At 41.8% G+C, this 12,305-nt stretch overlaps 1 protein-coding gene across 1 annotated transcript in view; it reads left to right on the top strand.

Moving 5' to 3' along the window:
• ZNF592 (zinc finger protein 592) overlaps positions 1-12,305 on the top strand; it is a 40,357-nt gene that overhangs the window by 2,466 nt on the left and 25,586 nt on the right. The window contains exon 2 of the mRNA XM_060755338.2: positions 9,031-11,402. Coding sequence (XP_060611321.2) covers positions 9,039-11,402 — 2,364 coding nt within the window. The 5' untranslated portion in view covers positions 9,031-9,038. The remainder of the gene's footprint in view (positions 1-9,030; positions 11,403-12,305) is intronic.

The raw sequence follows: 12,305 nt of genomic DNA, 5'->3' as shown, positions 1-12,305 counted from the left end.
TTCCTTGTAATTTTATGATTCCTCCAACACTGAACCCATGAGCAAAGGATGAGGGTGCTATTGCCAAAGAAGAGTGACAGAAGTAACTATAGCAAAAGTGGACAAGGCACCTTTTCTCCTTAGGTTCTGGAAAGCAGCCATGGATATAAGCCAGGCAAAGGAAGATACTTTTTTTTTTGTTGCAGCAGAGCTGTCTCGGCAGCACTGCTTTGCTGGCATGCCTCAGAGGTCAGTCAAGATGCTCAAGCAAGACAACAGCCAACATATCCCTTTGCAGGACTGCTAGAAGCCCATCACAAATTGATGACATGTTTTCTCTATTTCTAAGGAAGTAGTTTGATTACAGACAGATTCCCAGTGCCTGAGCACTACTTTAAAGTTAATACATTAGTTTGCTGCATGGTTGTACATGGCGACAAGGAATCACAACCAGTCCATGGAGTACATGACTGTCGGGGACCTCTGTTTGTGGTGGCAATATATTGCCAACTTTGGAGGCTGCGTGCCAATTGCTGAGGGGCAAAACTGTGCCCATGGCTTCTTGTGGGCTTCCCATAGGCTGCTAAGGGAACAGAATACTGGACTCAGATAGGCTTTGACTGTGATCCGAAATGATCCTCATGTTCTTAATTCTGGTTTCCTGGTACATGGAGTTATATAATTCAACCTTCTATGCTATGCCATTCTCAACTGTGGCCATTTGTTTTTGCGCACAGAAACGTAATACGTGAAGTGGTGCTAAGCTTGAGGACAGTCTGTCCTAAACTTCAGATTTAAAGCAACCATCCTGGTGGAGCGCTGTCCAGTCAGCTATTCTTTTGATTCTTATCCTGCCTGAATCTTCTTCAATGAAATGTTGCTCTTTTCCCTCCTGCTAAGTTCATTATAGCTGCCTATATTCCTTTTTTAACCAAGCGTGAGTAGTTTCCTTCCCTCCTCCTTCTGCATAATATTTATAAGTATTCATCAGAGTGACCAGAGGCCATAATAATATAATTAATTCTGCCAGCCTGAGGCTAGTAGTGATGTGAATGGGAAAATGTGTTACGTTATGAGCACTGCGTTGTAGGGATGAGAGCTTATAAACCTAACAGCTGAGTGCTGGAAAATTCATAGATGTCAAGGCCCATAGGAGGCTAATGTAACTTAATTTGCACATAACATTCAGGTTCATGAAATATTTGCAGCTTGGTACTTCATATGCTACCCTAAATACACCATATTGTATTTGATCTTGGAACCAAACAGGATCAGCTGTGGTTAGTACTTGGATGGAGCTCCACCAATGAATGCTGGCTGCATATGGTTATAGTATAGAGCAGGGATCCTCAAACTTTTTAAACAGAGGGTCAGGTAACAATCTCTCAAACTGTTAGAGGGCCAGATTATAATTAAAAACAACAACAGCAACAACAACATGAAAATGATGAATCTTTTTGTTAACAGTGATTTGGGCCCAAGTCTAGTAAACATCTTCCGAAAAATTAAGGAAACCCTATGAAACAGCGACCACAACTCAAAGCCAAGATGAAAGAAAATCACAAAATTATTATTACAAAAGAAACCGAGTGAGGGGAAATTAATTGCTTTTATGGGCTAAACCAGGGGCCCTCAGACTTTTTAAACAGAGGGCCTGGGTCACAGTCCCTCAAACCGTTGGAGGACCGGATTATAATTAAAAAGACTTGAATGAATTCCTATGCACATTGCACATACCTTATTTGTAGTGCAAAAACACTTTAAAACAATATAGTGATTAAAATGAAGAACAATTTTAACAAATATAAACTTATTAATATTTCAATGGGAAGTGTGGGCCTGCTTTTGGCTGATGAGATAGGATTGTTGTTGTTGTTGTTGTTGTTGTTGTTGTTGTTGTTGTGTGCTTTCAAGTCGTTTCACACTTAGGTTGACCCTGAGTTTGAGGACCCCTGGTATAGAGGAAGAAAGCAGAAAAATCTTGATTGTGCTTTTCCTGCATGGCAGGAGGTTGGACTAGATGGTCCCATGTGGTCTCTTCCAACTCTATTATTCTATGATTCTAACGCAACTGTGATTAATCTGTGCCTAAGAAATTAACAGAGTTGCTGCAGGGGACTTGAAGGTATGCAAACACACTACACTAAACTAAATCCATGTTGTTGAAATTTGCTACATGTTCAAGATAGTTTATTTATCACTTGCATCTTTTAAAAACTGAAAGTAAAACCATTCCCATACCTGCTTAAGAGCTGGTTGCATATAGGGCTGTTAAAAGGCTGTTTGAGATAGACTGGCTTTCTTCCTATATTTTAGGCCACCTGATTAAATTAAGATTTCTTTTGGGAAGTCATCATTCCTCACAACCTCTGAGGATGCCTGCCATAAATGCAGGCGAAACATCAGGGGAGAATGCTTCTAGAATATGGCCATGCAGCCTGAAAAAACTACAACAACCCACTGATTCCGGCCATGAAAGCCTTTGACAATACAGTGAACTCTTCCTTTCAATCATCTGCTGACAAACATATACACTATCGATAAAGAAGAGTTCATTTGAAGTTTGTTTGTTTGTTTTTTTCATCTTGTGTAGTGGCATTAGTTGTGTCTTCAGCTTGCTTGGTGACATTTTTTTAGTGTCTTCCAAAATGCCCTCTGGTTAAGTTTTGCCATTTCATACTTCTTCTCTCTCCATCTAGCTTATTCTCTTGACTATTGCTGGGAAAATTTGGCAAACTGACAATGATTAAGGATGGCTGTTCACAGTGGAACAGTCGTTGCAGTGTTTTCTGAATCTTCATTCTTGGCACTTTCCTTCCATCTATAATTACGGTATTAAACACCTGCTTTTTCAATTGCATTAAGATTTTTAAGAGATATCAGGCAGATTTGTGAGAGAAGTTACATTATTGGTCAGATTTTTTGAAATGAACGTGCAAATCTGAAACTGTTACTCCCCTTTGTATTGTCGAAGGCTTCGATGGCCAGAATCTCTGGGTTGTTGTGAGTTTTCCGGGATGTATGGCCATGTTCCAGAAGCATTCTCTCCTGAGGTTTGGCCTGCATCTATGGAGTCTACTGTATACCATGCAGCTGTGGACAAGTCTACATAGGGACCACCAAACGCAGCTTTGCCCAAACACGAATCAAGGAACACGAAAGGCACTGCAGAGTATTTCAACCTGAGAAGTCAGCCATAGCAGAGGATGCCTGCAATAGATGCTGGTGAAATGTCAGGAGAGAATGCTTCTGGAACATGGCCATACAGCCCGGAACATTCACAACAACCCTGTTACTCCCACTTTTGCTGGGGTTTATGGAGGAAGTTTTTGACCATATTAAATTCAGTTAAGCCCTCATCTACTGGACCATATTTATTATGATTACTACTGTTACTTCTTAGAAAATTTACATTGATGAACAAACAACTCGCATGTAAAGTCAAGAGAAAAGATTCTGCAGCCTTAAGAAAGCTGTTATTTTGGTCACCTGCTCATCTTTAGGTTTTCACTGCTTATTTTGCTCCAACACAACTATTATACATTTCAGATGTGCTCAGTGTAAACAAATAACACTGGGGTTTGAATTTTGTTGTTAATCTTAACTAAAATTTACTTAGAGGTTGGCTCATCATTTAACAATTCAGTGGATCTACTCAACCTGGGACCAATATATAGGATTCAGGCCTGGATAGGTATTTATTTATTTATTTATTTATTTATTTATTGTGATCTTTCCTTGAGTTTGCAAGTAGTACTTGCTGATTAACTAATGTTTAAGTCAAATCACTAAATATACATTTGGTCTTCTGCATTGCAAGTTATTTATTTTATCATATCAGAAGCGAACTGAGGGTACAGTTGTAAAAACACAAAGTTTTAAAACTTGGCATTATACTAAATGTTCTGGCCACTTGGAGTACCTCTGGTGTTGCTATAAGAAGGCCCTCCATTGTGCATGTGGCGGGCTCAAACTGCATTGTAACTGGTGGTCTGTGGTTTGCTCTTCTCCACACTTGCATGTCGTGGACTCCACTTTGTGGCCCCATTTTTTAAGATTGGTTCTGCATCTCGCGGTGCCAGAGCGCAGTCTGTTCAGCACCTTCTAAGTCACACAGTCTTCTGTGTGCCCAGCAGGGAGTCTCTCATTTGGTATCAGCCATGGCTTTTCTGTGTTTTAGCCTGCCACTTTTGGATTCTCGCTTGCTGAGGTGTTTCTGCAAGCATCTTTGTAGATCTTAGGAAACTATTTCTTGATTCAAGGCGTTGGCATGCTAACTGATATCCGGACAGGAGATGTCACTTCCTTGGTCCTTTCATTATTGGCTGCTACTTCCTGGTGGATGTCAGGTGGTGCAGTGCTGGCTAAACAGTATAGTTTCTCCAGTGGAGTAGAGCATAGACATCCAGTGATAATGCGGCATGTCTCATTAAGAGCCACATTCACTACTTTAACGTGGTGAGATGTGTTCCACACTGGGAATGCATACTCAGCAGCAGAGTAGCAAAGCGCAGGTACAGATGTCTTCACTGTATTATTATTATTATTATTATTATTATTATTATTATTATTATTTTACTGACACCACCTATCATTATTATTATTATTATTATTATTGCTGTGACATACTGTGTTTTTGTGTCAGTAAAATAATAATAATAATAATAATAAGTGCATCTGTAGTAAATAATGTATATTTATGTAAATAAATAAATAATAAAAACTGTTGCAAGTTATTAAATATAAAAAAGCTAAAGAATTGAAAATGCATATAATTGGACAGCCACATTTCTACAAACTATCATATATTGCTTTGAGAACAACCTGTTCTTCCATTCCACCCAGTGACTTCCCTTTCTATTTACTGGTTGTTCAAAATGTGGTGCTCAATTGGGATGATATTCTATGTCTCTGAAATTCTAGAAGAGTCATTTCTTTTTCCTCATCCAAGGTAACTTCTTTTCTTGACTCACTTGGTGGTATATGTTTATGTGCATCAAGGTCTTGGAAAGAAGTGCTCTTTGCATATAAATCAGGTTAGAGCATTTTTCATGCATCAAGATTACCACTGTATGTATCCACCACAAAATAACTGGAAAAAACAAGCTGCCTAGTCGTTATCATTCTGTGTCATCTCTGCTCAGTAAAATTACCTAATGATATTATGATCAAATGTGGCAACACTGACCCACATTTTAACCCAGCTGTCTATGGTTTTTGTTCAATATGTAATTTTTGTAGCTTAATATTTAATGGTTTTTAGATGCTCAGGGAAAATAAATATTATTTAGCTGTATGGCATCACTGAGCCTTGTTAGTACCTTTGCCCTCTATTACCTTTAACAATCTGATGGACTCCCCATACTTTTGCCTTTCAGCAAGAGAGTTTTGTTTCCCATTGAATGATCCATGGCACATATTTGCTGGGTCAGGTTTATGTGCTGTGAAGTGGGCAATAGTGTTGACTTGGAGCAGAAAAACTAGGGTTCAAAGTCTCCTAAAGTTAGCAGTTTGGTCTTGGACCTGGACATCTCTCTTCCCCAAACAATTGGATTTCAACACCCATGCTGTTTAGCCAGACTGTCCTTGGGCTATCATGTTAGGACGTTGCAGGTAGTAGTTGTCAAGATTAGAAAAAGGAGTCCCCGAGCAACCGCCGAGCTGCTGAACTTGCTGACTTAAAGGTTGGCGGTTTGAATCCGGGGAGAGGGGTGAGCTCCTGCTGTTAGCCCCAGCTTCTGCCAACCAATAATAATAATAATAATAATAATCTTTATTTATTACACCGCCACCATCTCCCCAATGGGGACTCGGAGCGGCTTACATGAGGCAAAGCCCAAATAACAATTACTATAAAGAAAAACCGAAAACACAAACCGAAAACGCGAACAATAAACAATAACATAATAATTACATAAAACATATGAATACATAACAATATAAAAATAAAAATATGCACAGGCACAGTAATAATGGGTGGGCTACATGTAGTGATTAAAAGGACAAACAGATTAAAACTAATTAAAAACTCGGGCAAGATAAAAAAAGGGAGGCAGGTAATTTACGGAGGAGGGCTCATTTTAGCGGGAGCTGTGGAATCAAGCTTTCCCATGAGGGGGGACGTATACTCCACAGACAGAACTTTGAGGCAGAGCAATCATGTGGGATTATATACCTACTCATCAAAGGCGCAGCAGAAAAGCCAGGTTTTAAGGTTCTTTTTGAAGATTTATAGGGAAGGGACTTTCCTAATTTCTCCAGGCAGTGAGTTCCAGAGTCGGGGAGCCACAGCGGAAAAGGCTCTCTCCCTTGTACTCACTAGGTGAGCTTGAGAGACTGGCAGGGGCGGGAGAAGGGCCTCCCCGGAAGATCGGAGGGCCCAAGGTGGTTCATGGTGGGAGATACGGTCACAAAGGTAGGCCCCAAACCGTTTAGGGCTTTGTAGGTGATAACCTGCACCTTGAATTGGTGCAGGAAAATAAACGGCAGCCAGTAGAGCTCCTTCTGTGAAAGGATCACAAAAAGAGTGGTATCTGAACTATGATGCTTTTAATCCAGGCCGGTAAATAAATAAATAAATAAATACTTTCTATTATCGTTGCTAGTCACATCTCAGAGAGTTTGGACAAGTTACTGACTAAGCAAGATTAGGAACTAGTTCAGAAAAGCAACTTTTCCATACTTAATGTCATTATCCCACATTGTTAAGTCCTAAATCTCAAGTTGCAGTTCCTTTACCACTAGTTTCTTTTTAACGTTTTTCAGCAAGGGAATGAAAGAGTCACCCTTCTCCTGCCTGCCTGCCTTGTCACTCTTGGCAGCTCTAGAAATGGTTTCTGGAAATGGTTTCTTCTGACCTTTGGACAACATAAAGCCACATAAACCTTCCTTTAGCTACTCTTGTGCATGCGGCTCAGAGACACATAAGGAGAAGAAAAGCCTTACTCCTTTCTGTCAGCCAGGACAAGAAGTGCTCTAATGCATATTCTGGCAATGTTTCCCCAGTGGCGATAGACCAACTCGGAATACGTCCCTCGCACATTAGCTCTTTCCCTCCTTGGCTCAACTAAAGCTGTTGCAAGAAATGTAATGACAACAAAAACAAGGAAGGAAAGGAAGAGCAGCACCCAGCAATGCAGAAACGGTGATATGCAAGAGAAAAGATGAATACAGGGTCTTTTTTCCCTCCTCCATTTTCTGAAATTATTTTGTATTGACGTTGACTCTCACAGTATGCCTTGCCTCCCACCAGTATCTGATAAGCAGCTAACAGCTTCCAGGAGTTGGTTGGAGGCAGTAAGAACAACAAAGAGCCTTGGCTCTTAGATTTATGGTAGTATAAGCTTTAATGTATTGCATCCTCTGAAGTGGACTTGAGCCTATGAAAGCTTTTGGCACATTTTAAAAAGCCCTCACAACTGAGCTCAGTTTTCTCTGACTTCCTATGAGTATGCTCTATGGTTCTCCTTCATGTTTATAAAACTTTATTTTGACATCCTCGAAGGCTATAAAAATGACTTTGTTTCCTGTGAATGCCTTGCTTTGCAGCCATGCCAATAGCACCAGAGTGCGAATTTGGCCGGTGGAAGGACAGTGATGCACAACATCATGTTGCTCTTATCCCTGAATTTTCTTTTTCTGTTCTTTTTTCTTGGACTGCATCCTTTTGAGATCTGGAAGACCATGGCGCTTGGACAGAGATGTCATTAAAGTAGAATCATAGTGCTATAATTGTGTAGGGCAGGGGTCCTCAAACTAAGGCCCGAGGGCCAGATACAGCCCTCCAAGGTCATTTAGTCGGTCCTCGCTCAGGGTCTACCGAAATCTGAAACGACTTGAAAGCACACAACAACAACAATCCTATCTCATCAGCCAAAAGCAGGCCCACACTTCTCACTGAAATACTATTAAGCTTATATTTGTTAAAATTGTTCTTCATTTTAATTATTGTATTATTTTAAGTGGGGTTTTTTTTTTGCACTACAAATAAGATATGTGCAGTGTGCATAGGAATTCATTCATGTTTTTTTCAAATTATAATCCGGCCCTCCAAAAGTTTGAGGAACTGTGATCTGGCCCCCTGTTTAAAAAGTTTGAGGACCCCTGGTGTAGGGCGAGAAGAATCCCAAGAAACAGGTAAAATGTGTCCACCACCCCACATAATGGAGCCCCCACTGGCACAGTGGGATAAACCCTTGTGCTGGCAGGACTGCTGACTGAAAGGTCAACTATTTGAATCCGGGGAGCGGGGTGAGCTCCCATGTGTCAGCTCCAGCTTCCCATGCGGGGACATGGGAGAAGTCTCCCACAGGATGGTCAAACATCCAGGCATCTCCTGGGCAACGTCCTTGCAAATGGCCAGTTCTCTCACACCAGAAGCAATCTGTAGTTTCTTAAGTCACTCACATGAAAAAACCCACCTAATGTATCTGTATGCATTATTTATTTATTTATTTATTTATGGCATTTCTATGCCGCCTTTCTCACCCCGAAGGGGACTCAGAGTGGCTTACAAGATATATATACATACAATATATTATATTATTAGCATAGTACAATATCAGTATTATATATTGCTATATTGTACTATACCATTATATTGCAATATTATTCACAATATTGCATGTAATATAAAATATATAATTATAATATTTTATTATTATTATTATTGTATTACATTATAATATTATAAACTAGCAAGATAATACTTTGAAAAAGTTAATTTTGCTTTGTTGTCCTTAGGTCTTTAGTTCTGCTAGAAAGTTTGAGTAGTTTGTCTGCCTAACAACTGAATTTGTACAATGAAGGTTGATCCCTGTCTTCCTTCTGAGGTTTTGAACTGAAACATTTGTAATGCCGCAATATTTCTATGCTGGATACGGATGATAGGAGGTGTATGCCAAAAACATCTGGAGTTGAAATACCTACTCTAGACTATAGGAACTAATAGCAGAGCAGTTCGCTTGTCTTCCTTTTGTCACTTACTAGAACTCATATCTGTACTCAAATCTATAGAGACCATGTTTTTGACAGTGTGTTCTTGCTTTGTAGTTTTCATCATGGGGGACATGAAAACTCCGGATTTTGATGACTTGCTGGCTGCTTTTGACATTCCTGATCCAACCAGCCTCGATGCAAAGGAAGCCATTCAGACAGCTGGGGAGGAGAATGAAAACCATCTCAAGCAGTCGGGAATCTGTATTGATGAAAATGCCTCATTGTCCCACACAACGCCGGCTTCTGATGTCCCTGTCGTCAGCGTTATTGTGAAGAACACCTGTCGTCAAGAATCATTCGAAGCAGAAAAGGAAGGCAACCACCTTGGCCCTGGCATGTTGCACAATGGATTTCGTGGGGCCGATCTGCCCTTAGAGACCCATAACTATGGGAAATTTGACTCTGCCTTCATCAATGGTGATGGCTTGAGGAACTATCCTGAAAAGATGGAGCAGGCAAAGTCGGAACCTTTACCAACATTCAGTCAGTTCAGCCCTATCTCTAGCCCTGAACCAGAAGATACACTCAAAGAGAACAGTATTGTAGACAAGCCGAAACTTCCTCAAACCTCCTATTTCCCACCACACCCAATGTATATTCCATCCGGATCATCGGTGTTGGATCTCCTTAGTAGGACCCTGCCAGAACCAGAGTTTAGTAGATTTATGTCAACTGGGCCCTCGCTGCTAGATCTCCTTAGTAAAAAGTTACCAGAACCAGAATTAAGTATGTTTGATCAATACTGTAAAAGAGACCCAAAGATAGATGCGCATGGAGTGCAAGAGAGTCGGGGGGACGTGGGCAGGAGGGAGCATGACAAGAGTCCAGAGAAACGCGAAGCATCCAGTAAAGATCTTGGGGACACAAACACCTTCCTTGGCGGAGGGCTGCCTCTTGGTAACTTCCATAGCAATAATGTGGGAGAAAGTAAAGGAGCTGTGCCAGAGATGAACTTCTCGTCTTCGGTCCCACCTCGCCAGCGGATCAAACCAGCTCACTCGAAGCTCTCGTCCTGCGTGGCTGCACTTGTAGCCCTTCAGGCCAAGAAAGTGGCAGGTTTCCCAAAAGAGGATCAGGCCAACGTGACCAGAGAGCCTCCTGGCCCCTTTAAGGATGGCATTAAGGGAAGCCCCAAAATGCCTAAGTCACCAAAAAGTCCAAAGAGCCCCTTAGAGATTGTGAGAAAGGCCAGTAAACAGCCAGAGTCTCCCCGGAGCGTGTGCAGCGACACCAGTAGCAAAGGCTCCCCTTCGGTGGCCACTGGCTCCCCGCCTGCCATCCCCAAAGTCAGGATCAAGACCATTAAAACTTCTTCTGGGGAAATCAAACGGACAGTAACGAGGATTTTACCGGAAGTGGATGATTTTGGCAAATCCCCTCAAGAATCGCCGGCAGAGAATTCAATAACGGAAGAGTTATTGAATTCACCAGATCCAAATTCATCCATGGAAATGGAGCCAGGCAAAGGGTTTGTTAAAGCTTCTATGCCAGACACAGACTTAGCAAGCCCTCAAGCAGATGGCACGATTGCAGACATTCCAGTAAACAGCACCCCGGGCGGATCTCTGCTGGCAAACAGCAGCGGGACAGTGAAAGTTGGCCTTGGGGGACAACCGTCAAGCAAGAAGCAACAGCCAGGGGCGGCGGCACAGGCCTCAAACCCTGCCAGCCTCCTTCCTAAAGCGGTGCACTTGGCCAATCTCAATTTAGTTCCCCACAGCGTTGCTGCTTCCGTGGCTGCAAAATCTTCGGTGCAGCGCCGCAGCCAGTCCCAGCTGACCCAGATGTCGGTGCCACTTGTGCACCAGGTGAAGAAAGCCGCTCCGCTTGTTGTGGAGGCATTCAACAAAGTTTTGCATGGTGCCAACCCTGTGCCAATCTATACTCCAAACCTCAGCCCTCCTCTCGAAAGCAGTATTCACGTCCCGGCCTCCGGATATTGTTGCCTGGAATGTGGCGACTCGTTTGCCTTAGAAAAAAGCCTCACGCAACACTATAGCAGGAGAAGTGTCCACATTGAGGTCATGTGTACCCAGTGTTCGGCAACGTTGCTTTTTTTCAACAAGTGTAGCTTGCTCAAACATGCGAGGGATCACAAGAGCAAAGGCTACATCATGCAGTGTTCTCAGCTATTCATGAAACCCATTTCCTTAGACCAAATGTTTTCGCCTTCTCCGACAACAAGCTCATTGACACCTTCAACCTCACAGAGTACGCGGTTGCCCTCCCTCCCAAATAAGACTTGTGCTGCACCAAGTAGTGGGACTACGAGTTTAACAAACCCTCAGCCAGCTATGCCTCTGTACATGGACCCCTTGAGGCTAATTCGCCATGGATTAAAGTGTTTTGAATGTAATAAACAGGCACTGGACTATTTAGCCCTAGCAGCACATTATCAGAGGACCTCTGAAGACAACGAGGGACTGGTAAGTCATTTTCCTGATGTTTTGGTGGTTTACATTGAAATTAAAAGCACCAAAGGAACCTCGAAAATACATTAAGCTGATAAGCAGATATACATTTTCACTTTTTGTCATATACTCATGGTGTCAGATTTCAAGTATAAAATAAAAAGATAGTGATCTCAATGATTGAACGTAGATTTAGACATACTTAAAGGGGATTTGTTAAAATCAGTGGGATTATGTTGATCATGATTAATGTAAAGGCCAGGAACATTATTATTATTATTATTATTGTTATAATTATTATTTGATACACAACAAGATTACTACACAGCAAACAAGATCACTGTGCTGGCTTTTGTGTTCAACCACACATTGGACACTTGCAAAGTGTCTAAGACTGTGTGATGTATTGGCGAATAATGCATGCAGATCCAAGTAGGGTGGCCTTTTGCAGCTGACGGATGGTAATTATGTCAGCACCGATTGTTTTTGAGTGCAGGCCAAGATCTTTAGGCACTGAACCCAGTGTGCCAATCACTACTGGGACCACCTTTTCTGGATTGTGACAGAGTCTTTGCAGTTCAATCTTTAAATCTTCATATTGTGTAAGCCAGTGGTTCTCAACCTGGGGTCCCCAGATGTTTTTGGCCTTCAACTCCCAGAAATCCTAACAGCTGATAAACTGGTTGGGATTTCTGGGAGTTGTAGGCCAAAAACATCTGGGGACCCCAGGTTGAGAACCACTGGTATAAGCTGTTTGAGTTGCTTCTCATTGATTCTGCTGTTGCCTGGGATTGCAACATGGACGATCCACACTTTGCTTTTTTCCACAATCGTGAGGTCAGGAGTATTGTGCTCCAAAACTCTATCAATCAGTCTAAATTTGGAAGTCCCAGAGTAGTTTGACGTGGTTGTTGTTGT

This window comes from Anolis sagrei, chromosome 9 (genome assembly GCF_037176765.1).
Source record: "Anolis sagrei isolate rAnoSag1 chromosome 9, rAnoSag1.mat, whole genome shotgun sequence".
In the NCBI taxonomy this organism is placed as follows: domain Eukaryota; kingdom Metazoa; phylum Chordata; class Lepidosauria; order Squamata; family Dactyloidae; genus Anolis; species Anolis sagrei.
The sequence above is the reverse complement of the archived record's forward strand: the minus strand, read 5'-3'. Positions and strand labels throughout refer to the sequence as shown.